This window comes from Leuciscus leuciscus (assembly GCF_965113295.1).
Source record: "Leuciscus leuciscus genome assembly, chromosome: 7".
Lineage (NCBI taxonomy): Eukaryota > Metazoa > Chordata > Actinopteri > Cypriniformes > Leuciscidae > Leuciscus > Leuciscus leuciscus.
Window position 1 is genome coordinate 12,662,593 of NC_138731.1, and position 27,719 is coordinate 12,690,311.

The following is a 27,719-nucleotide window of genomic DNA, read 5'->3' on the forward strand; positions in this document are numbered from 1 at the left end:
TACAGTAATATTTCTTTCAAAGTCTTTTCAAATGCAGCAGGACTTGGTTTATGCTTTGTTGAAAGTCTGATAGCCAATCAGTGTCACTGGTGCAGAGCCAGATGTTGGGTTTGTGTAGTGGGCAGCTGGTTTGCATATAGGTCTTCTTTTTTTTAAATACTTGCCATGCATCCATCTTCATGAGCTGTTTCTGCTTTGCCACAACACTGGAACATGTGCAATACTCTTGTATATTTGGTAATGTGTCCAGCAGCTTTGCTTTAATATGTGCCAACATGCTGACAGGAGATTATACATTTTCTCTGGATTTCACATATTTTTCAAGGATGGGGTCTTAACTTAAACTTAAAAAATAATTGCATTTATTTGATCAAAATACAGTAAAATCAGTAATATTGTGATTTTTTTTTCTATTGTAATATATTTTAAAATATGATTTATTCCTGTGATCAAAGCTGAATTTTCAGCATCATTACTCCAGTCTTCAGTGTCACATGATCCTTCAGAAATCATTCTAATATGATGATTTGCTGCTCAAGAAACATTTCTGATTATTATCAATGTTAAAAACAATTGTGCCGCTTAATTTTTTTTAGGGAAACTGTGATACATTTTTATTATTATTATTTGATCAATAGAAAGTTCAAAAGAACAACATTTATTTGAAATAGAAATTTAAATGTGAAAGCCCTTACTGTCACGTTTGATTAATTAAATGCACCCATGCTGAATAAAAGTGTTAATTTCTTAAAAAGTCTTCCTTATGGTAAGATAGATAGATAGATAGATAGATAGATAGATAGATAGATAGATAGATAGATAGATAGATAGATAGATAGATAGATAGATAGATAGATAGATAGATAGATAGATAGATAGATAGATAGATAGATAGATAGATAGTTTAAGTATAATACCAACTCATTTTATGCTATACACACATATCCAAAAGAGGATAAGGTAAAAGGTAAAAATATTACGTAAGCAATGAAAAACTGGATTTGCAATCCTCTGGCTTTAAAGGAAAACAGAAATCAGTGAGGCACACATTTCATTTTTAGTCTGTGCAGTGTTCAGTCCTCCCCCTTCAACTCCTATAACCCTGCGACCAATGAGGAACTCTCAGCCTGTGATGTTAGGATCCATGCCAGCAAGTTCGGTGCCGACAGGGAAAACACTTTAAGAGCAGAGTCAGGACAGCGGGTCTGAACTCCTGTGAATGACAGACGTGCAGCAGACGGACACTAATCTCTCCAGAGTTCAACTCGGCTGTCTGGGTGAGTTTGCTCTGCCTCTGTATGTTCTCAGGTTCATATGGGAAGATGTTTAAGCATTTTGAGTTCATCTGTAAGAAATGTTAATCTCACACTCAGTCAGCTATTCGTTCAGATGGTACATCTGATGTACTTTTTGAATGAAGAGTGAGAACTTTCTCTAATCAAGTTTAGCATTAAAACAGAAAGCAAACGTTATTTTTTTTGTTTTAGATATGTTCTTCTGTATTACAAAGTCAAATGTGTATTATGCTAGACCAGTTTTATGTAAAAAAAAAATATATATTATGCATTTTAAAATAACTATCCCTAAATACAGTGTTGGGGAACGTTACTTTTAAAAGTAATGCGATACAATATTGCTTTTCTCCCTAAAAACAGTAACAAATTGCATTACTTAGTTGTGTTACATTACTTTTTCTCACCTGGGCTGGGATTGCTTGTTTGTTTCTTAATAGCAAAGGCAGCCCAAAGTGAAAGGAATAAGCCTGATTAAATACATAAAGTATATTTGTGTTATTTAACATATTTAATTATTGCTGGTTTTTATAATATTATGAGTTTGCTGTTAATATTGTTTAGCTTATTTTTAATTTTAATACTGAATCTGTTTTTCATGCCAGTGAGTAAATGTAGTCTACTCTAGGACTACAATCATGTTCACACAGCGCACACAATGCTGCATCTCACTCCCGATTTCTCAGGAGAGCTGCCAGTCAATTCATGGGAAAACAAAGTAACTTGTGTTACTTATTTGAAAAAGTAACTCAGATATTTTCTTGTAAATTTAAAAGTAATGCATTACTTTACTAGTGACTTGGTGACTTTACTAGTGAAAAGTAATTACGAAACTCGTAAAGCGTTACCCCCAACACTGCCCAAAAGTGGTCCCAAAAGTCACACTTAACAAAAAAATGTCAAATGCATGATAGTTACTGATCAAAATGAACACACTTTCAATGTTAGTGGATCATGGTCATAGTTAATGTGAATCTCTACACCTTTGGTTACACTGTAAAAAAAAGAAGATGATTTTTTATTTTAATTTTTATTTGTAAATAAACTAAAGGTACGTTTTATAAGAACTTCAACTTCAACGTCTTTCTACTTCAAAATATCACATTTAATTCAATGTTACTTGCAGTTTCTTTGTGATTTATTTGTGAAATTTACTTGTAATATCTGAGTGAAAATTGTTTCTCAGTAAGTCCACTTCATACATCCACTAAAATCACCAGCTGATTAAAAGACATTGAGCAAATGAGATGAAGAATAGGTCCTGCAGTGCACGCACACACACACATACACACTTGCTTTGATATTTGGTATTTCATGCAATGACAATCATACATGTTTGACTCAAGCATTTGAGGACAAAACAATTCATATTTATTTTGATGAACACATGAAATTTGAGGATGTCCATAAACACACAGTACACTGTAAGTGTTTCATGTGGGAACATTTCCAGTTATTCCACAGTCGCATGCATATAATTACTATTAATCATCATAAATGTGACGTTTATTCGGTTTGATCTCTTTGATCAAAGGTTTGAGGTTAAATTCCCAGAACAGGAAAAGTGTCCTAGTGAATGCATGATGTACAGCAAACAATGCCCATGAGAATGAATGAAACCTGGGGTTTGTGAGGTTAATGAATCGACGGTTGCCCTTTATTATGTTTATTATGTATAAAGGGTGAGGTGTATTAGAGGGCGTTACTTTCCATAAAGCCCCTTCATGCTGATTCACATGCTGTTTTTTTTCCTGAACTATGACTGTTAAGATCAGTTTTTATACCTCCCTCCATCTCCACCCTCCAGATGTGTTAGATTCACTGCTTTAATGGTCATGCAGGTTATGCTCTTGTTTACTGGCTATATTGTGTTTTAGAGCTGGTGTGATCGGAGGACAGTGACAGGCTCTTCTGTGTCTTATCTGTGTTTGTTCAGAATCCTGTGAGTGAATCAATGGACACAATTGTTTCCTTTTGTTTTGTGTAGACAAATCTCTCAGATTTCATCAAACAGATCTTCATTTGTGTTCCGAAGAAGACAAATGTCACACAGGTTTGGAACGACAGGAGTGTGAGTAAATTATGACAGAATTAAAATTTTTGGGTTAACTATCCCTTTAAGAGAAAAAAAGGTGTTTCACATGACTTTACCTCTAGAGACAACAAATAGCCTAGTTGAAGATGACGGTTAAACATGCCATGTATAGGTTCTGCCTCAGGTAAAACAATGTAATCAGGCTAAAAAAAATGCTTTATCCTGTCAGAAAACGCACACTAGTGATGAGGCGTCTTGTTAAACATAATTCCAGCCAGCAGCACAAACACTTTGTATAGATTTCTGTCCCTCCATTGGCAGCTATGGAACTACTACTTTGACGCGTCAAAAAGTTCATAAAGAGAAACGAAGGTAAAGGTAAAACAAATCCATATGAATTGAACAGTTTAGTCCAAATTTTCTGAATAGACTTGAATGCTTTATATGATGAACAGATTTAATTTGGGTTTTAATTCACATTTAAACATTGATCAGCGAACATAAACAGAAGCTCAACCGAACCTTCTTGACGCACAAGAACAAACCTCTTGCTGAAGCAAAAAACATGCTGCTTAACACGAGAATGAACCTCATTGGTTCATGCAGAAGCTCAAACGTGCTGCGTAACACGAGAAGGAACCTCATTGGTTCTTGCTGAAGCTCAAACATGCTGTGTAACACGAGAATGAACCTCATTGGTTCTTGCTGAAGCTCAAACGTGCTGCGTAACACAAGAAGGAACCTCATTGGTTCTTGCTGAAGCTCAAACATGCTGTGTAACACGAGAATGAGCCTCATTGGTTATTGCAGAAGCTCAAACGTGCTGCGTAACACAAGAAGGATCCTCATTGGTTCTCGCAAGTCAAGCAAACATGCTTGAGCTTCCTTTTATCATAACTGATGTTATGGATGTTTATATGTGAATAAAAGCCTAAATTCAATCTGTTCATCATATAAAGCGATCGTGTCTCTTTAGAAATTCTGGACTAAACCGCTCGATTCATATGGATTAGTTTTACAATTTCTTTATGAACTAGTCAAAGTGGTAGTTGCGTTGCAGTCAATGGAGGGACATAAATCTCTTAGATTTCATTAAAAAGATGAAGATGATGAACAAAAGTCTTACAGGTTTTTGAACGACATGCGGGTCAGTAATTACATTTATACATTTGGCAGACACTTTTATCCAAAGCGACTTACATTGCATTATCCTATACATTTATATATAGGTATGTGCAATCCCCTGGGATCGAACCCACAATCTTGCGTTGTTAACACAATGCTCTAACCACTGAGCTACAGGAAAGCTGTAGACCAGTTAAAGCTGCCGTCGGCAACATTTTTTTGATCATATTCAGTGTAATCGACACTATAATCCGACAGAACAACATAAATAAGGTGGTTTTAGAAAAAAACCCGAGCTTCTAACTCCACCTGGAGCGTGTTATTTGTTTTGCAAAAATCCAGCGCTCCCGCTTCATCAGGTCCAATCAGCGCAGGGGGGTGTGATATCTGACTGTCAATCACAGGTCGTGCACACGCCACAGATCCCCCCTCACTCGCGCACGTTAATATCACATGCACACGCCACGCCTGAAGTTCGCCTGGAGATTGCATGAAGCATGATGGCGGAGAGAAAATCTACTAACAAGCTTCCAATTCCTCGGTTATTGCTATCTATGGATAGATTAGCCAGGGCTGCCTACCTCCGAGTCCATGGTGTTGATAGATGCTGAAGAGACGGACGCGTTCACAGAAAATCAGGTACACACGCACAGTGACGCACTGACGAGCACGACCTCGATGGGAAGGTGCTCGCTGGTAGTGGGGAGGGGCATGAGAGTTGTAAACATTCAAAATTTTGGCTAATCGACCCAATCTGCCAGACTTGCCGACGGCAGCTTTAATCAATGAAATACATTTTTATTTGTGGGTGAATTAACCCTTAAAAACAGCATAAACAACAATCATCTGTCTTCACCAGATATATAATTATAAAGCGCTATATTCTCAGATAACAGATGCGCTTAAAAAACGTATGCGCTCAATTGAGGTGGATTTTTTTTTTATCCGATAAGAAGACATGCGCATAAACTACAATGGAAACACATTTACTGAAAAAATCCCTCATGCAACTAAAAAACTCATGTTTGCCTCAACAGTGGATGTGATTGGATAAACTGGTCTAACCAGTAGATCAGTTTCCTTGCACAACATCTCAGAATTTGGTTTGGTCCTTCTGAAATGCCTGAGCCAAAGTCTGTCATCAGTATGAATTGGTTTAATTCCCTCCCAGAAATGTCTCACATGATTTTGTTACCAAACATCAAGCATCCAAATGCAAGGTAACATGACAGCGTTTATTGTGTTTTGTTTGCGTGCTGATGTAGGAAAATAGAGCCACAGTGGCTTTGCCGATTCCAGCAACTTCCCTTTTATTACAGATATTTTGCATACATTTCCAAGGAAGTGATATTTTTCTCTTGAACACATAAGATAAAAACGCTTCTTTATTCGCTAAAAATGTTTTATGCGATATTCCAATTTTGGACATAAGTTAAATTCACAACTTTGTTTGGAAGCATAGCCACTGAAGACTCCAATAATAATGCTGTAAATTTAGCGTTGCCGTCACAGGCATAAATTATATTCTAAAATATATTTAAATAGAAAACAGTTATTTTAAAATTGTAATAATATTTTACAGTAGTACTGTTTTTGATCAAATAAATGCAGCCTTGGTAATCATAAGAGACAAATGTTAAGCTAAATTTAAACAAGCTACAATATTTGTAGAATAATGTCATTAGAACAGACTGAAGTAGTTATAATACTCACAAAATGTCTCTCCAAAAACACCTAAAACCTACTGTCAAACACTCTGCTGCATGGAGGAGTGATGATTTAGCCTTGTTTTGCTGCCAAAGGACCAGAAGACCTTGCTGTCATCAAGTCACACATGGACTCCCTCTTTATCGTAAAGTACCCAAGAGACAAATATGATGTCATCTGTTTGATTGCCAAAACTGATGATCCCAAGGACACTAGACAATACGCTATTTGAGGGATAAAATAGTTACGAATTTGCCATAAGAGAGTAGAGGATAATCGCAGCAAAATAAGATTAAAATGGTTTTTATTAGAGTTGTTGCTACTAAAGCTACAGTAGTTCTACAAGCTACTGAAGTATTTCGTTTTTGAGATGGCTTCTGCATGATGCAAGACTTTTTGTGTAACACTGATTTAAGATATTATTAATTTTTTCATGCTTTTGGGATTGATTTGAACTTAATTAACATGAGGCCATCTTCCTGTCATTTGTTTTGAGAAATGTCATGATATAATTGAATTTTACTTAGAGTTAGAGACATCTGAGTGTCTGTTTGTGCCACAGATAATTAGTTATTTTGACCTTAGTTTCATTTTCATGGACTTTTAGTTTGTTTTCATTCGTTTCCTGATTTCCTTTGTCTATTTTTCCCACCACTTATGAGTTGTCATAGTGATTAATTTGATCTGTACAGGTGTTTGTCATTTTACCCTCATTTACCATGCATTTAAGTTGCAGTCATTTCATTTCTCATTTGTCTGGTCTTGTTTGTGTTTTCTATGATTACCTGTTCTTGGATTTAACTTGGGAGTTTATTAAAGACTGTTTGCATGAATCTTTGCTTTACAACAACCCTTGCTGATAGTATGTGGCATTCAGAACAATATGTTACAGAGAGCAGCAAGAAAGTGGTATGTGTGTTCTCTCATTCTTTCACAGTGATCTCACTCAGTTCAGGTATTTAACCTGTGGTGTGGATGAGTAGACACCTGTGTGTAAATAGTTTACCTTATATGAACACAGCTATGGGAGGTAAATGACCAGCCGATCATTGAAAACCTCACTGAAAATACATTTAGAATAGATTTGACAAGCTTTTGGAGGAATCAATCAGCCTAGAGTGCATGTCAGAGACCACATTTTTAGAAACTGTCTGTGAAATTGTTCTGTTGATGTCACATTACAACTCTAATCTAGGGTCAGGCTGGCCCTACACAAAGAAGTGTGTTTAATTATATTGAATGTGCACTATGGTGTACTTCGAAAGCACAGGTAAAGCATGTGATTATGATATTACGTTGAAAGTTCAAATATTTTAACTTCATTATTACAGATGTATAATCACAAATATATTTAAATGCATGATAGACAAGTTTAAATAGACATGACATTAAAGTATATTTTAGTTTACCATAAATACTTGTCAGTACATTCAGCAGCACACGATAAACATATTTCAAATACAACAATAGTAATTATGAAATTACTATAAAGATGTATTTAAAGGAGCAGTAAGCATTTTTTGAAAAATGCTGTTGAAAAGACCTAGCACCAAAACACACTTGTAGCCAATTAGCAGTAAGGGGTGTGTCCGCTCATGATGGGGAGGGGAGAGAGCTCAATGCACAAGACAGACATTAGCAGAACGACTGTAGAAACTGGGAGGTGGCAGAGAAAATGCAAAAGAGGGAAAGACCCATGCAGGTAATATAACTTTTTTTAAAAAGATGGTTATGATCAGGCGAGAGGTAGGACCAGCGATAATATCAGAGAAGCTTTTCAGCGCTGGAGAGCTCTTGAGGAGTGGGAAGGCCTGAAAACGGACGCAGAGGTTGCTTTATTTATTCTCGATACATGTGTAACATTGGTTTTGCTGTGGTTACGGTGTATTTTGCTTGAATATACTCGTGTGTCATCTTTGCTTGTTCATTTGCTTTATTATTATAAGCCTGGAATGTCTAAACCTTTATCAGCCGCCTGTTTCAAGCATCTGCTCCCAAAGTGTGTCCAAAAAGTGAGATAACATACTCCTAATTTGTTTTTTCTTTTGGTTCCCCTTTTAGTGATCGCTATATCCCCTTAATCTTGTCACATTTATAATATATTAGTGAGTTGGACTATCGTGTTATGTGGGGAGCTGTTCATGAAAGTGGTGGGGGTTTTTTTTTGGATGGAAGGGATGACTTTTCCATCGAAGGAGTAGAGGAGATAAATAACAATTTGACATTTGACATGAATTATCATAGCCTTCACAGGGTGATCAGATTTCTCATGGTTGAATACGAGACGGGATGGACATGTGATGAAAGGAGCTTCTAGTTGGCCAATCAGTGTTAACCATACCTATACGTCATTCCTTAGACTGGAAGATGGCACTGACTCTAATAGTGTTATTTTAAGACATTTGTATCCTTCAAATAATAATTGTCATTTGTTTTTGAATATTTGTATTATTTTTTTTATATTTTTTTCCAATTGTAAAGACCTTTCGCCACGCCTGCTTGAACATTAATGACACAGACGGGTATAGGCTGCTGTCACTTTAAGCCTGAATGCTACATATCCTGTGTATACTCCACATGATGGGCATTTTGACACCTGTGTCTGTATTTGACCATTCAGGCCCAAAGAGAACTAAATTCGGGATTGTGACCTGTGTGAGAGCACGCTTCTGGTATGTGTCATTCAGCACAAAACCACATTGGGTTATTTTTTCTCAACTTACTGCGCATAACTTGATCAACTCTTTTTGAGTTTAAAATGTACACGCACTTCTTTGACTTCTTAGTGTCTGACTTGATCTCTGCACTCTCTAATATCCCACCTTCACTAATTGCAAGGTAATCTATGACGAAATGTGATTGGATGAGATTGGCTACCATAGATTAGGCTATTCTCATGTGAGCATTTTATATCTATTTTATGATCATCTAGCAAAGATAATTTATGAAAGAAGAAATATGTTTTTTTATAAAAAATCAGGACATTAAAAATAGAGTTGAAATACGGGACTGTCCTGGGAAAACCAGAACGTCTTGTAACCCTACTTATTGATGACATCATATCCTCGGGCGGCAGGTACATCAGATTCCACGATAGTCGTGCTGTGATAGTGTGTGCGTGAATGTGGGAACGGAGGCATCAAGATAGGGGTGTGATCCTTTTGGGTAGGGGCATGTTTGTTTTGGTGATTTCAAATATCAACAGTGTTTACCAGAAATCGCTTACTGCAGCTTCAGGTCTTTTTTAAGTGGGTCAAAAAAATAAATTCAGCTATCTGCAAGGGGGTGACCAGGTCTGACCAGGTCTGGCCAGTTTGGCAAAGTTAGCTTTGGTAGCTAGTCCTGCTATGCAACATAATTCAGTAATGACAATAAAAGCACAATTAGTTTAATATACTATAGTACATGTGTTCCCAGAGCCTAACTGGTTTTGGAAGGCTCTTAAAAGTGTGAACTAGAATTATATTTTCCCTGTCCTGCTGCATTTGAAATGTATGAGACTGTGCATGTTCTTGGCAGCATTAGTCAATCACTGCTGTCATGATTGCTTGAGAGTGATTATTCACATGGCATTTGCATTACGGTTTAACTACAGTCTGGATGAAATACTTGTAACCAAGTGAAGAGTGAATTCAGTAAATATATCACCAGTAGGTAGACAACACTATGTTATAAAAATAAAAATAAAAACTCAATCATAAAGTTTTGTGAAACACTATCCTGTCCTGAAAGTCCTGGCCTCACAGACTTTACAAGCTACTTCACACATTAATGTGTGTTTATTGAATCAGGTCATTATTGACTGGGAGCCATTTCAAACAGCATCTGCTCAACACACACACTCATTGAGAGTCACTGGAATATGTACTGTGTAGTGATAATGTGATAAAGCTTTGGCTCCTTTCATGTTATCAGTGCTTTAACAGACACCCAGAAACAAAAACATACGCCTGACTGCAGCTGTGCTGATAATACACCATTATTTCTAAAGAATGGCATGTTTACAGCCACATATAAATACACCTCACCATATATGGTGCTACACTTTACCAGTGTGTTGATTGCATGATGAGAAATTCACAATTTGTAGATGCACCATCCATGATAGTATCAAGTCTTTTGTGGTACCTGATAAGTATGCATGAGCTAGTATGCTGTGGCTCTACATTGATGGGTGACCAGATAGGGTCATCATGAACTGTAGCTAAATACAATCATAAATGTATATAAAAGGCAACTAAACATATAATATAAACATATTTTAGAACACTGGGCATCATATATTTGTTGACTTTGTAAATGGTTAGGCTACAGATAAAAATATGCTAAGGTGGGACATACTGAATGGCTTCTCACCCTTTTCAAATAGCCAATAGCATTTAGTTTACCTCAGACTGCAAGTCGTACTTGATAGCACCATGGAAGCGAATCCGAGTGCTGATGATACGTTGGATTCAGTTGTAGAATTGTGAATAAATTCTAGACACTCAACCAACATACAGTTGGAAAACAGAATAAAATTAGAGTGTTTGAGCCACTGGACACACAACGTGTCAATGGTCGCTTTAGCCAGGTGGTATTTATAGCATAGGGGGCGGGGCGCTTTAGATTCTCGAGAGCATTTGATTGGACAGAAGATGTGATGAGAAGCTGAAGTCCGCGGTGATGTCATAAAAATCTGTGATCCATTCTAGCAGAAGTGAGAGATTGTAAGTTTTGAATGCTTATATCTCCTAAATGCAGATTTTTCATTGTTTTGAAACACACCAGCTTATTCATAACCTTAAGGCTAGCATATTCATACTAAAAGCTAAAAAACTTAAATTTTTATTTCAGGGGGCCTTTATAATATGTTAGTGCCATCGTTTTGTTTAAAGATGCACACCAGTAATGTCTTTTTCTAAGGTACATTTAAATGGCCTTATTGAACTAATCCTGGCTTAATCTAAGCACTGTCTGTGAAACCAGGCATTAGTTTCTTAACTTTTACTCAAAGTACACTTTGTAATAATGGCAAATTAAAATTTTTACTTTAAAGTTTTCTCTTCTGATTCTGATTGATATGTAACATATTAAAGTATGTGGATACTTCTGGAGTTAATGTTGATTCATTTATTAATCTCATTGTTCACATAATCTTATACCTGTGCAATGACAATTAAAAGTATAACTTGATTTCCATAGAGCTTCCTTCGTTTTTCGGCTTTGTTTTGAGCTGATATGATTTGACCAGCTTTATTAGGTAGCCAAGACACTGGGCATCCATATCATCCTGTAGCTCAAGGCTGGTGGCCCACAGAAGCTAAGCAAGCTAGAGCATGCAATACTTTCTTTTAATATACAAAACTCTCAGTTTGGTTGACTGGTGGCGCTTCTTGGTAACTTACCTTCATTGGTCCTTTACAAGTCTCTGTCTTGTTAGTGCAGAGAGTATTTGGGTCGTTTCTTGTAACTCATTACTTGATTATTGAACTAGCTGTGCCCACTGGGACACCCATACATGTGAAGGTTGTTTGGAACCATTCCCTAATTTAAGGTTGTGTGTGTTTTCTTTATTGCTAATGTCTTTTGGAGCTGCCAGAAATAATTAAATATTTCCCTGCCTACGGACAGAGATGCTGGGATGGACTCCAGCATTCCTGTGACCCTACAGGAAAAGTGGTTTGAAAAGTGGTTTTTTGTAAATGTCATTGTATATCCGTTTAAGAGTGACTATCTAATACAGGGGGGCCCGCTCCTGGAGGGCCACTTTCCTGCAGATTTGAGCTAAAATCCTAATTAAACTCACCTGTATCAGCTGATAAAAGTCTTCAGAATTAACTAGAAACTTCCAGGCAAATGTGTTTGTGGCATTTTGGACCTAAACTCTGAAGTACATTTGCCCTCCAGGAGCAGGATTGGACATCCCTAGCCTAATACAACCTAATACAACCATTAGATCGAAAGATTTACCTGCCCATAATTATAAATAATAATAATAATTCGTTACATTTATATAGCACTTTTCTGGGTACTCAAATCGCTTTACATGGAAGGGGGAATCTCCTCAACCACCACCAATGTGCAGCATCCACCTGGATGATGTGGCGGCAGCCATATTGCGCCAGAACACCCACCACACGCCAGCTTACTGGTGGAGAGGAGACAGTGATGAAGCCAATCAGTATATGGGGATGATTAGGAGGCCATGATGGACAGAGGCCAAGGTGCAAATTTGGCCAGGGACGAAGGACGAAGGAAATCCTGGGATTTTTAATGACCACAGAGAGTCAGGACCTCGGATTAACATCTCATCCGAAGGACGGTGCTCTTTGACAGTATAGTTTCCTGATCACTACACTGGGGCGTTAGGTCCCACACAGACCACAGGGTGAGCACCCCCTGCTGGCCTCACTAACACCTCTTCCAGCAGCAACCTGGTTTTCTCAGGAGGTCTCCCATCCAGGTACTAACCAGGCTCAGCCCTGCTTAACTTCAGTGGGCAACCAGTCTTGGGCTACATGGTGATATGGCTGGTGGCTATGTCATTAGATTAGATTAGATTAGATTCAACTTTATTGTCATTACACAAGTACAGGTACAAGGCAACGAAATGCAGTTTAGGTCTAACCAGAAGTGCAATAGCAGCAAGTGCAGGATATACAGTGGTTCCATAAGTGCAGAACATGGATATGTACTGAATAAATATAGAGTTGAATACTATTATAAACAAAAATTTACAGATAGATTTGTCCTATGAATATAATATACAGATAACTATTACTGTGAACAGAATTTACAGCTAGATATGTACTGAATATAATATACAGATGGCTATTACTATAAACAGAATTTTTACAGATAGATATGTACTGAATATATATACAGATGGGTGTTACTATAAACAGAATGTGAGCATAATATACAGATGGCTATTACTATAAACAGAATTTTACAGATAGATATGTACTATGAATATATATATACAGATGGGTGTTACTATAAACAGAATGTGAGCATAATATACAGATGGCTATTACTATAAACAGAATTTTACAAATAGATATATGTATAAGTTAGGCTAAAATGAGCAGTATAACAATGGATTTAAAGTAGTGCAAATAAAGTTTGGACAGAAGCTATCCGAGTGAAAGTGCAGTGGAAGTAATTGCATATTACAGTTAAAGTATGGTATTGCAAATGTATATGTAAACAGTCGGTACTGTAAATAAACAGTCGGCAGTGCAAATTGAGCATATTCCAGTCAAGGTAGTAGTGCAAGATGCATATGTAAACAGTTGTTTCTGTAATAACAGTCAGCAGTGCAAATGAACATTATAGTATTGCAAATAACAAATAACAAAATGGAGGCAGGTGTGAGGAGGGAGAGGAGTCAATCAGTATATGAGGGGAGTGGGATCAATGAGGGTTAGAGTTTAATAAAGAGACAGCTCTGGGGAAAAAACTGTTCTTTAGTCTGCTGGTCCTGGTCCGGAGGCACCTGAAACGCCTGCCGGAGGGCAGGAGAGAAAACAGTCTGTGGGCTGGGTGAGAGGAGTCCTTAAGGATGCTGCGAGCTCGATGCAGACAGCGTTTCCTCTGGATGTGCTCGATGGCAGGTAGTGGAGTCCCAGTGATGCGCTGGGCGGTTTTCACCACCCGCTGCAGTGCCTTGCGCTCTGCAACAGAACAGCTCCCATACCACACTGTAGCACAGTTGGTCAGGATGCTTTCTATTGCACAGCGATAGAAGTTCACCAGGATAGTGGAGGAAAGCTGATTCTTCCTCAGTGTCCTCAGGAAGAAAAGGCGCTGGTGAGCCTTCTTGACCAGGCTGGAGGTGTTGGTTGTCCAGGTCATGTCCGCCGAGATGTGGGTCCCCAGGAACTTGAAACTGGAGACACGCTCAACAGCCATTCCATTGATGTGGATGGTGTCGTGTGTGCCTCTTGACACTTTCCTGAAGTCCACGATGAGCTCCTTCGTTTTGGTGGTGTTGAGGAGCTGGTTATTTTCAGTGCACCATGTGGCCAGGTGCTTGATCTCCTCCCTATAGGCAGTCTCATCGTTGTTGCTGATGAGACCAATCACCGTAGTGTCGTCCGCAAACTTGACGATGGAATTAGATCCGTACACAGGCTTGCAGTCAGAGGTGAAGAGGGAGTAGAGAAACGGGCTTAGCACACAGCCCTGTGGTACACCAGTGTTGAGTGTGATGGACGTGGAGCAGTTGGAGCCTGATCGAACATTCTGGGGTCTGTTGGTCAAAAAGTCCAAAATCCAGTTGCACATGGAGGTGTTGATGCCCAGGTCTCCAAGTTTGGCTATTAACTTAGTTGGGATGACAGTGTTGAATGCTGAGCTGAAGTCAACAAACAGCATGCGTGCATAAGTGTTCTTATTGTCCAGATGTGTGAGCACAGAGTGCAGTGCCATGGAAACTGCATCCTCTGTGCTCCTATTGCTACGGTAGGCAAACTGGTGTGAGTCCAATGTGGATGGAAGAGAGTCTTTTAGGTGTGCCAGGACCAGCCGCTCAAAGCACTTCATTACGATGGGTGTGAGTGCTACAGGGCGGTAGTCGTTAAGGCACTTCGGGCTGGAGTGTTTTGGCACTGGCACAATGGAAGTGCATTTAAAGCATGTTGGTACAGCTGCTTGGGCAAGAGACAGGTTGAAAATGTCTGTAAAAACCCCAGCGAGCTGCTCCGCACATGCCCTGAGTACGCGTCCAGGGATGTTGTCTGGTCCAGCAGCCTTGTGCGCGCTGATCCTGCTCAGTGCATTGCAGACATCTGTGGAGGAGAGTGTGATCGGCGGGTGGTCAGCTGAGGATTTGAGCTTGGTGGCAGTTTCTCTGTTGTCTCTTTCAAAGCGAGCATAAAAGTCATTTAGCTCGTTCAGGAAGTTGACATCAGTGGCTGCGGGGGTGGAGTGAGAGGGTTTGTAGTCACTGATGGCCTGAATGCCCTGCCACATGCGCCGAGGGTCAGCGTTGGAAAAGTGTCCCTCTATCTTAAGCTTGTAGCAGTGCTTGGCCTCTTTGATGCCCCTTTTCAGATTTGCTCTGGATGTGCTATAGGCTTGTGCATCTCCTGATCTGAAGGCAGTGTTGCGTGTCTTCAATAGGAGTCGCACTTCCCTGTTCATCCATGGCTTCTGATTTGGGTATGTGGTGATCTGCTTCTGGGTTGTAACACTGTCAATGGTGGTATTGATATAATCCAGTACAGAGGAGGTGTAGCAGTCAATGTCCGTGTGAGAGCCACTGGTGGCTTGAGAAGCAAACATACTCCAGTCTGTGTGTAGAAACCTTTCCTGGAGTGAGGAATCTGCCCCCGCAGGCCACACCTTGATGGTCTTCACTGATGGCTTCACGCGATTGATGAGAGGTGCATATTTGGGGGTGAGGAACAAAGAAAGGTGATCTGACTGTCCCAGGTGGGGGAGGGGTGTCGCGACGTAAGCTCCAGCCATGTTTGTGTAAACATGGTCTAAGGTTTTGTTTCCTCTGGTGTGACAGGAAACATGCTGGTGAAATTTCGGTAGCACTGACTTTAAGTTTGAATGATTAAAATCACCCGCAACAATAAACGCAGCTTCCGGGTGAACGGTCTGTTGTTTACTGATGGCTGCGTGAAGTTCTTTCATAGCAAACTTGGCATCAGCATCCGGGGGAATATAGGCTGCAGTTATAATAGTGGAAGTGAACTCCCGCGGTAGATAAAACGGTCTACATTTAACCATGAGAAACTCAAGGTTAGCTGAACAACACCTCCAACAGACTTTCCTTTGGAATGCCTACGTCCAACTGAACAGCAACTTGACAGGACAAAGAGAAAGCGTGGTTCGAGAGGAGGAATTAAACGCCGTGTTCGTGCAAGAGGATTTAAACCCCCACTTCCAACTATAGTCCTCTCTAATGTGAGATCGCTAAGGAACAAATTAGATGAACTTCATGCCTCCACGCAATACCGGTATGAATTCAGAGACAGTTGTCTGTTATGTTTCAGTGAGACTTGGTTAAACCAAACAGTGAATGATGACAGTCTTTCCCTACCTGGCTTTGGTACACCGTTAAGACTTGACAGAGAAAAACAAGCCACGGGGAAATCGATTGGCGGAGGACTATGTATGTATATTAACAACAAGTGGTGTAGACACCATATCATCAGACACACCATCAATTCCCCAAACTTAGAACTCTTATCAGTTTCCTTAAGACCTACTTATTTACCGCGAGAGTTTGGGCAACTATTTGTATGTCTAGTGTATATTCCCCCTGACGCAAACTACAAAGAGGCTGCAGATGCGATATATCACCACATACAAGAACTAGAGACAGCGTCCCCAGATACTCCCAAACTTATTCTGGGTGACTTTAATGGCTGCTCCCTGTCATCTGTATTACCCCAATATCAGCAATATGTGAAGTGCGCCACTCGCAGATCAAAAATAATTGATCTATGCTATGGTAATATAAAAAATGCCTATAAAGCAGTTAACAAAGCAGCGATAGGTGGATCTGATCATAATACTGTTTTTTTGTTACCCTCTTACCGACAAAAACTGAAAAGGGAAAAACCTAAAATGACATCGGTGCGTGTGTGGGATGATGACGGTGTGACAGCTCTTCAGGGATGTTTTGACTGCACAGAGTGGAGCGTTTTTGAGTGTGCAGATCTTGATGAGCATGCGGATGTTGTCACGTCATATATAAATTTTTGTGTGGATAATGTGATCGCGACAAAACGCGTGAAACAATTTGCTAATTCAAAACCATGGATTACAACCGAAATTAAAAAACTTCGGTATATAAACTTCGGTAAAAAGCTATCGGTATGGAGGAAAGCTGATTCAGAAGGAAATACAGAAGAAAATTAAACAAGGTAAAAGACAATATAAAGATAAAATTGAGCGACAACTTCAGGAAAATAATTCGCGTATGGCATGGAGGGGCATAAAAACTATCATAGGTCAAAATCACCACTCCAACGGTACGGTACATACAGTCGAGCAAGCAAATGCCCTGAATGAACACTTTGCGAGATGGGAGAATGACGCGCCAGTTAATCCAATCAGCCTTGAAGGAAGAGCAAGTGCCTCAATCAGGGTAAGCTGTGAGGAAGTGGGGCGGATCTTCTCCCATGTAAGGACTCGGAAAGCTGCCGGCCCTGACAGGCTGGAAGGCACCATCCTAAAGAGCTGCAAAGAACAACTGAGCCCGGTGTTCAGAGGGTTGTACCAGAAATCACTTGACACACACAAAGTCCCAAAGATATGGAAAACTGCGGAAATTGTACCACTTCCTAAGAAACACAAACCAGATGGACTGAATGATTTTAGACCAATAGCGCTCACTTCAGTTGCTATGAAATGCTTTGAGCGGATCATTTTAACTCATCTCAAAAAACAAACCAAAGAACACATGGATACATTACAGTTTGCCTATAGAGAGAAAAGAGGTGTGGAAGATGCAGTAACAACCCTCCTGAATGGAATTTATAAACATCTTGAAACACCTGCCTCTTATGTACGCATCCTATTTGCAGATTTCTCTTCAGCTTTTAACACCGTTCAGTCACACATGTTGATAGAGAAGCTGATAATCATGGGTGTAAATCTCAATCTGGTAAAGTGGATTCAGGATTTTCTAACAGGCAGACTACAGTTTGTGAGAGCGGGTCACAGCCAGTCAAAAATCATCATGACAAACACAGGAGTGCCACAAGGATGTGTTTTATCATCGTTGTTATTTATTCTGTATACTAATGACTGTGTCAGCCACCATTCCAAATGTTCATTGATTAAGTTTGCAGATGATGCTGCCTTGGTTGGGTTTTTAACAGACAACGAACAGGAATACAGGACTGAGGTTGACCATTTCCATGAATGGTGTAGTGAAAACTCACTAATTTTAAACATTTCAAAAACAAAAGAAATGGTGATCGACTTTAGGAGAAGGCCCCCTCCACTGCAATCTGTTACTATTCAAGAGACAGTTATTGAGATTGTGGAGGAGTACAAGTATTTGGGCACTATTATTGATCACAAACTCACATGGTCAGCCAACACATTAGCAAGATACTCAAAAGCACAGCAGCGGCTCTTTTTTTTAAGAAAATTGCGCAGTTTTAATGCAGAGACTAGTACTCTGACATTGTTTTATTTAACCTTTATTCAGAGTGTGGTGTCTTTTGCCATCCAATGTTGGGGGGGGGGGTCTTTCTATCCAGAACAGGAACATGCTGGACAAGGTGACAAAAATGGGTAGAAAAATTACTGGATCAGACACTAAAAGCATCACAAATCTGACTGACCAGTATACCCTTAATTTGGCACTGAGAATATTGGAGGATCCATTGCATCCACTTTGTTCAGAATTTTCTCCCCTCCCCTCTGGACGTAGATTTAGAATGCCCCGAACAAAAACTAAACGATATATTACATCATTTTTGCCGAGGAGCATTCAATTACTAAATAGATCATCCATAGGCACATAGACATATTTTAAATGCGTATTATTGAATATTGAATATTTATTTATTTATTGGTTCTTTTAAGCTGTTGAACTGATGAATTCATGCCTTTGTTGTATTATTATTGTTGTTGTTGTACATGTTCTGTTTCTTGTCTTATTGCTATATCATGTTGGCTGTGTTGATGTTTAATGTGGCTCCCATGAGTGCAAAACAAATTCCCCTTGGGGCAATAAAGGTCTATTCAATTCAATTCAACAATGTCTCCCAACAATAGCAGAGTTTGTGCACCAAGCTTTGTTAATGTAAATGCACAATCCACCACCTCTGGTCTTACCGGAGCCATCTAATGTTCTATCCGCCCGGAATGTATGGCGTCCCGCTAGCTCAATAGCGTTGTCCGGTATTCCGCTGTTTAACCATGTTTCCGTGAAAATTAGAACATTACAGTTCAAAAGTCTCTTGCTGTATGTGATGTTGAGTCGAATCTCCTCCATTTTGTTCAACAGCGACCGTACATTGGCAAGGAAAATGCTGGGTAAAGAGAGCCGGTGTGGTGTTAGCTTTAGCTTAGCTCTTAGTCCTCCGCGCTTCCCCCGCCTTTGTTTACGATCTCAACGCCGCCTGCGAGCACTTCCGCCCGGCCGGGCAGAGTGCATAGCCCCGGGTGTTTTCGAAGGTTGTCCATAAAACTGTCGGAAATTCGCAAACCAATATCCAAAAGCTCACCTTGGGTGTACGATGTTAAGGCACAACTGTTCTGCACGAACAGACCCGAAATGAGCAAGAAAAATACTACTAAATTGCAGAATCTGGAGAGACCGCGAGCCTCGCGATGTACTCGCGCCGCCATCTTGGTTCAAAAGTCCCTCCCCTCATAGTCATAGTCCCTCCCCTCAAAGAAATCAGGACAGAAGTGGTTGAAAGTGGACAAAAGAGACAGATTAAAACACCAGGTGTAAACGGGAATGTGTCTCCCTCGTCTACTTGTGATCTGATCAACCAAAACGCATCTTAATACCAGATGTAAACAGGTCCAAGAGCTCACACTTTATCTTGACACAACATTTGAGTGTTTGCTTTGCAACTACTGTAAAGAAAATCTTGAAAACATGGCTCAAAATGAACAGAACTGAACTGTTTGAATTGGACTCAAATGGGGTCTGAGAAGTCAAATTAAAATACTAATAGATGAACAGTCACGGCTTGAATGGAGATGAGGCTGTGCAAAGCTGATCTATATTTCAGCGTAGACTTTTACAAATCAAGAGTATATTACAACAATGGAATACAACAATCCAAACAACAAAAAAGATAATGCAACTGTGTACTATACACAAAAACAACACCAGACAATGAGATAGCTAAACAGAAGGCAATATACTGTATACTAAGATAACTAATAATTAAATGAGGAACAGGTGTGAAATCCAATGAAGGGCTGAAGGCCAAACATTGCTGAAGGCCATCTCAATTTGATGGATCCTTGGAAGGCAGCCTTCATTTTACGTCCTTTGTTCGGCCTGTTTTAAGGATGCATCGGATGAATCCTTCGCGGCCTTAAATCCTTTGTACACATTCCAATTCACGAAAAAAAATTGACGAAAAAAAGCTTGTCTGAGTTTATTATGAAATGTAAGACAAAAATTATGTTTTTGGACATGAAAGCATCTGTTATCTTTTGTTTTGCTGTAAATTAATCAGTAACACTAAACTGACAATAATGTAAACAACTAGGAGACCGCAGACGGCTGTCATTCACTGTATAGCATTGATAAAAAGACAGTTACTATAAACATTTGTAATACAAGTATTTGTCCAAAATTAAGTTTTAATAGTATTTTCGTGCGACGAAGCCATGCGCTCTTACTAGACCGTCTCATTCTAGCGTTTAATTACTGAGGAGGACACTAGACTACAAGCCTCAGAAGGACTGGACTAGGAAGGACACAGTCTCGGTTGGATGCAGCCTTCCATTTGAGAAACACCCAATAAATGACCATAGCAACGGAAGTGAACTGAAGACAAACACAGGAAATTATGATAAACAGACTTAAAGTCCTTAAAAAATGAAACAGAAAACACAACTGGTGACATGAACCATGTTTATTATTTATTCTTTCCAGCACCAGTCAGTAAGAAAGATTTATATATAGACATGTATGCAAAATATGCATTGATCTGCAAATAAGCAAACATTTTATTATACACTATCAAAAACTTTAACTGTATAACTCAATATACTAAAATATCGAATTAATTTACTAATAATTCAAGTGTCCAAACAAGTAAAACAAGTACAGGCTCTCATATAGTATTCTAAAAATAAGGAAAAACTACATTTGTCTAAATATTTGGTGAAAATACAATGTGCAGATGTCTTGTGGGGCAAAATGAGTAAACATTTTAAGAGGAATGGTGTGCAAGCATACTAGTTTTATATTCTTTTAAACTGCTTGTGCAGCAGGGAAGATGCACGGACAATAATTTGTGCTATTTTAACTAAAATGGCCTGTCTAGTACAGATTAATTCATATAAATGCAGCTATGTCCACATTCAAGCATTTCAAAGTGCTTAAACAGCTCGCACTGATTTGTGAGATTTACTTAAAATAACCAAAATTAAAATGTAATATTAGTAACTTTTCGTGTCATCAGTTGCGTGCACCCTGAAGGTACCCTGGTTCTTGGCTCATTTTGGCCCTGTCCCAAATGGCACACTTCATATGCACTTGCGGTCATGTGGGCTTACAATGTCCGCCGTGTGCACATGTACGTTAAGTGCACAAGACCGTAGGGCAAGGTTCCTCAAATCAAGCCCTGGAGGGCCACTGTCCTACAGAGTTTAGTTCAAACCATGATCAAACTCACTTACCTGCAATTTTCTAGTAACTCTGAAGACTTTGACTAGCTTGTTCAGGTGCATTTGATTAGGGTTGGAACTAAACTCTGCAGGGCATTGGCCCTCCAGGATGGGATTTGAGGAACCCTGCCATGGGGTGTCCCAATTGTCATTTTAGGTTTCAGAAGGGTGCTCGCGAACGCCACCTTTGCGGCCGGCACGCGCCCTCGATGCACACTTTTGCAGAGCCTGCAAGCCCGCGGTTTCCGCTGCAGATTTTTACCTGACAGTCAAAGCGGCATTACGTCACAAATGTGTGGACTCGGAGGAAGATTGTGAGGGTTTAGGGCTTCGGGACAGGGCCTTTGAGACATGAAGAATCACTCTGACTAGATCATTGAATCAGTGAGTTGTTGACTCGAGAAAAGCTGCAAGCGGATCAGTCTGATTCGTGAATGAATCACTCAGTGTGAATAGCGAAATAATTCAACAGTTTCACTGAGAAGAATCAGCTCTTTATGAATCAGACATGGCTATCGGTCTGAGACTGCTGGCCTGGCGCTGCTGTCCTGAAACTACTGTGATGTATGGCGCTGCGGCTCTGCAGTTGGATACTATTGCTCAGAGGGGGTGGAGATTTCTTCAGTTCGAAATAATGAGGAATAAACTATATGTTTTCATAACATGTAAAGAAGTAAAAAGTACAAAATTATGCTTTGGAATTTATGATGTAAAAGTTTCGCAAAATAAAAATATTCTGAAAAAGTACAGATACTTAAATTACTTTTTAACTGTCCACCACCGGAATTGGGGAATGTTGGACATTGTCTGTTCCATAAGGAGACACTGGTTAATGTAAATTATTAATATAACTACCACAAATTACATTGAAAAAGCTTTAAGTACAGTAGCTGAGAATATACTGAAGGTGCCGACCGTTACATATCAAGAGTTCAGTATAACACTGGTCTGTATGTGAGAGTGATACAAAAGAAGCCATTACTCGAAACAACCATGTTAAAGCCTGTCTAGAGTCTGCAAACAAGCATAATGGTAAAAAGTCTGGACAGAGAGAGAAAAAGAGGAGGGCCCATCAAACATTCAGCTGTATTTACCTATCTGGTGAGGTTGCATGCCTTGCATGCATGCTGCACTCTGTCACATTTGAACCATTTAATTGGAGATATAAAGCATCCTCTTGGCAGATCCAGATGCAATAATAACTAATGCATAGTGACAGATTCAGGGTGCGTTCCCAAGACTAGAGCTTTTGGTGTGAAGCTGAGCCTGTTTGTCATTGTTAGTGTTAATTTCGTTAACGAAATGTATGACGAAAAATATTTGTTGACAACCTTTTTTTCCATGACTACAATACGATGAAAAGACAACACCAACGTCATTAAACAATAACTGTCTATATTAACATACAATGTTGTTGACGAAAAAAAGACGAGACTAAATACTTGACAAGAATAACTCTTTTGTTGAATAAAAGTGACAAAATATTACAGACTGTTTTCAAGAATTTAAATCCCCCCCAATCAGTCTGCACATGCTCTCTCTACACTGAGGAAGAAGCGGATGATCTGAAAACACTGACAAAGCTGCAGTTCAGTGATCTCCATCTCCATTTGAGAATTTTCTGCTTAAAGTGTGTTCCTTCATGAGCAGTTTCAATGATGAACTGTAATAAATCTAAACATGGATCTTTTGATGGCTGAACGATTAATCGCAACAAAACCGTTGCGATTATCTTATGCGCAGGCGCAGCTTGTCGGTGGAGTGCGGCTGATCGGTAGTAAATACTGCCCCATTTGAACGCCAGAGGGCGCTCTCACGCAAACACGATAAATATGCCCTGCCGCAGAAGTACAATAATGCGCATCATTCCAGGAAATCCCTAGCGCTGTAGCTGAATAAACATAAGATTGAAATGCTTTGATTAAACATGACTTATAAATACACGACTGCCTTATTCTGTGTAAGAAGGCACATCATCTCACAGAAGGAGGAGCTCAGCTGTCGTTATGAAGTGAGTTTGGAGTAAATGCATGTTATTAATGTTCTATGTACATTTCTGAAATGCACTTTCTGTAAAGCTGCTTTGAGACAATATTGTGTAGGACATTATGGAACATATATCACTCTAGAGGCCTGATTGAAAACATGGACATATATGGTGCTAAATTTTATGTGAACAAGAATTTAGTGTACTGTAGGTCATATGAAAATCCTGAAACTCATTGGAGGGAGCATAACCCTTTTTTAAATACATGCTTAAAAATCGATTGAACCTGATTATAGACATTCATTGGCCACTTAGGTACATTAGGTACATCTTGCTAGTATTGGGTTGGGCCCCTTCAGAACTGCCTTAATTGTTCATGGCATAGATTCAATAAGGTGCAGGAAACATTCCTCAGATATTTTGGTCCATATTGACATGATAGCATCACGCATTTGCTGCAGATTTGTCGGCTGCACATCCATGGTGTGAATCTCCTATTACAACACATCCCAAAGCTGCTCTATCGGACTGTGGACTGTGACTGTGGAGGCCATTTGAGTTTAGTGAACTCATTGTCATGTTCAATCAATTGAGATGATTTGAGATTTGTGACATGGCACGTTATCCTACTGGAAGTATCCATTAGAAGATAGGTAACACTCATGGGTCATAAAGAAATGGACATGGTCAGCAACAATACTCAGCTAGGCTGTGGCGTTTAAATGATGCTCAATTACTAAGAGGCCCAAAGTGTGGCAAGAAAAATATCCCTCACACCATTACAACAACAGCAGCCTGAACCACTGATACAAGGCAGGATGGATCCATGCTTTCATTTTGTTTACGCCAAATTCTGACCCTACCATCGCAGCAGAAATCAACTCATCAGAGAAGGCAACGTTTTTACAATCTTCTATTGTCAAATTTTGGTGAGCCTGTGTGAATTGTAGCCTCAGTTTCCTGTTCTTATCTGAAATGAGTGGCACCTGGTGTGTCTTCTGCTGCTGTAGCTCATCTGCTTCATCTGCTTTTACTTGAGTTGCAGTTGCCTTATATCAGCTCGAACCAGTCTGGTCATTCTCCTCTGACCTCTGGCTTAAACAAGGCATTTTCGCCCACAGAACTGCAGCTCACTGGATATTTTCTCATTTTCAGACCATTCACTGTTAACCCTATATATATAAAACTTTTTTTCCCCTTTCTAGCTCAAAGCTATTGCATCAGCCACAATTTCAAAAAGCTAAATGAACTTGACATGGAACTCAAAACTTTTCTGTTTTTCTTGTATTTACAGAATGATGGGTGACGTTCAGTTTGTTACAGGATCTCATGTCTCCAAGACGACTATGACTCTGGGACGAGCTTCCCCCAGCAAAGAGCCCCCCGTTTTTACACTCCCGCCACGTAATACCCGCATCTGCCAAGGGGGTACCGCACGCCTTGAAGGGAAGGTGAGAGAGAATCTTCAGAACTATCCTGATCCAGACCCTCAACTGATCCTCATAGTGTAATGAAGCAGACACTGTGTCTGCCAATGAATTTCATTTAAGACTCCCAACAATAATCTATTTTAGACACTAGCTCTATTCCAAAACCGAGTGTGCTGCCTTGCTGTCTGCTGCACGCATAGGCAGCTGACAGTTGTGAATGGATGGCCCTGTTTTTCTAAGAATTTACAGAAATATGTGTCCCTTCTTTTGATTTGTCAAGCCTTCATCCTATGTCCTAAGGAGATAGCAAAGAAATATAAAATGTTATGTAAGTTTATATGATTAGTTTTTCTTTTGAAGATTTTTTTATCAGGCAAACATCTGTGTTTTATTACATTCTCAGAGTGTGTTGAGGACAGTGCATTTGGACACTTACTTGCAGTCTCAGACTGACACAGCAGGCAGATACTCCAATAAAGTGTCTGTTAAAGCTGTGCTGTCTGAGGCCAGAGAAAATTTACATTTTAAGAGAGTCTGAGAGAGTAAACTTCAGAATTAAAGCACTTTTTGTGCTTTAGACATGAAAATGAGTTCATGTCTGTTCATGTTCATGTTCATGTTCATGTTCAGCTCTCTGCTTCGATTATTTTTATTCTGTTTTCCACAAATATTCCTGTCATATGCGCCACAAATAATATTTCATTAAACAAAGCTCAGGAGGATCACATTCAAATAATCAATCCAATCAACTTGTCATCAACAATCATCATGTCTATCCTATCAGCATGAGAGGAAGCATACATGTATATTCACTCAGTCGACTCACCTACATTCCTTGACAGTTTTTCAGCATCCCTCCACCACCCCGACTCCTCACTCTAGGCTTGTTCCTTCCACAGCCAGGAATACGGGGGGAGTACTCTGGGTTCGGTCCGAATACCGAGCCCGGAGCCCTCTCCTCGGACAGCACGCCAAATATGCATACCATTTATTCTATCCGACTTATTTGTAAGTGTGAACTCGTGAAACACAGATAGGCAAATTGGTAACGGTATACAGAGAACCATTTACGCTTTAAACTCCCAACCCAGCACTGATGAGTTATTTATTTTAAATGGAAATTGGGCCGAACCCAGCTTCCTTACCAAATAGTTTAAACTCAGCGTTTTGGTTGGCATATGATTTGGTGTCTGTTGTTAATCATCTAGCTATTATATTCTAACACCACATTTTTTCGCTTTGTACAAGTTGAAAAATACAGCCTGCTGTATCACCAGCATAAAGTATGTTTTGCAAGCTGAGACCGGAATGAGATGCTGGTTTCTGGTTTGCTGGTCACCAGCATGGGTAGCGGGAGTGACCAGCACTATACCAGCTCTAAAAAGCATAAACTAGCCTGGACCAACAGGGAATTTATGCTGGTTTATGCTGGATTTTTCAGCAGAGCAATGTGGGGTTAACATGGCAAAATGAACCTGAGCAGGGTTTCAGAACCCGTGGGAAAAAGTTGCACTAACCTAAATTCTAAAAATAAATTGTAATAAATAAAAAAGCTACAAGAGACTGACACCAGAAACGCATCATCAAAAAAAAAACTGATTACGCACTTGTTTGTAAGGAAGTCTGGGAATCATTAACTAATTTATGTATAGAGCTGGTAAGTCCCGCCCATCCCATAAAACCCCAAGTGGACCTCTAGGTTGAAAAATCGTCAATGCAATTGAATGGGAGAAAATAATTATTTTCTGGTCCCGTTTGAATTGTGCCATGAATGTGAACATATGTTCAAAATGAACGAATCATTCATGACCGACCCCACACTACGGCATACCAGCAACAACAAAACAGTACAATCTCACGCACTGAAAATGTTAGAAACTGTCAGTAGTAGTGTTCTGCCTTATATGTTCGAACTGAAGTCGGACAGTGATGGAAAGACTCAAGAAGAAGTGACAACATATACAGTAGAATGCAACAGGACATTTCTGAACGGTTAATAGTTGAATTTATGTAGTTGATTTCACTATCTTCAAGTCATTGATTAGCATGCATAAATAAGTAAATACAAATTGGCAATATTTGTGTGTTTGAGACATTAAATGCACCCAGGTATATGTGAAAAATATGATAGAAATTCAAAATGTCTGCTTTTTCTACACGTCCTCTGTGTGCACGTCTCATCAGCTCTGGGGCGCTGGAGAAATGCCCCAGGGAGGCGGGTCTTTGGAGCAGCTTAGCCAATTGCTGATTAAATAAATGTTTGACATAAACTGTTGCCAATCAGCGAGCTCAAATGTAGTCTATAGAGACAGAGCGCAACGCGTCATAATCTGAAGACCACGCCCACCGGGGGGGAAAACGGTGCAACCGTCTCCATTGACTTTGCATTGCGAGAGGCTGCCTCCTTGTCATTTCTTGCTTCTAACAAAAGACAGAATAATGCCTAAAAGCTTCTATGTGACAAGGTGTACAGCAAACAAGCTAAGAAACCCAGAAATAAGTTTTCATAAGCTGTCGACCCCAAAAAACGAGCGTTTGAGGACATAAAAGTGGATACAGGCTGGAACGAATGGGTAAATTGTGGGATCCTGACACTCAGTATGCACTAAAAATACACTACGTGTGCAGTAAGTTAAACATTTGGTCACTGGTGAGTCAAATATCCAAATGTCAGTTTTATATATTATATTTCTGTAAGATAAACTATCATGTGTTGTCGATCACGGTCTCCTCCAGTGGCGTACGTTAGTTCTCAGAGTAATGAGACACGTGACGCTCTGTCTCAACTGCCTGTATCCACTTTTATGTCCTAAAACACTCGT

The 27,719-nt window shown here is 39.6% G+C and overlaps 1 protein-coding gene across 1 annotated transcript in view; it reads left to right on the forward strand.

Annotated features, from left to right (window-relative positions):
- Positions 1 to 1,086: 1,086 nt before the first annotated feature.
- Positions 1,087 to 27,719, forward strand: part of mylka (myosin, light chain kinase a) — a 116,422-nt gene continuing 89,789 nt past the window's right edge. The window contains exons 1-2 of the mRNA XM_082176030.1: positions 1,087 to 1,277; positions 24,762 to 24,918. Coding sequence (XP_082032156.1) covers positions 24,763 to 24,918 — 156 coding nt within the window. The 5' untranslated portion in view covers positions 1,087 to 1,277; position 24,762. The remainder of the gene's footprint in view (positions 1,278 to 24,761; positions 24,919 to 27,719) is intronic.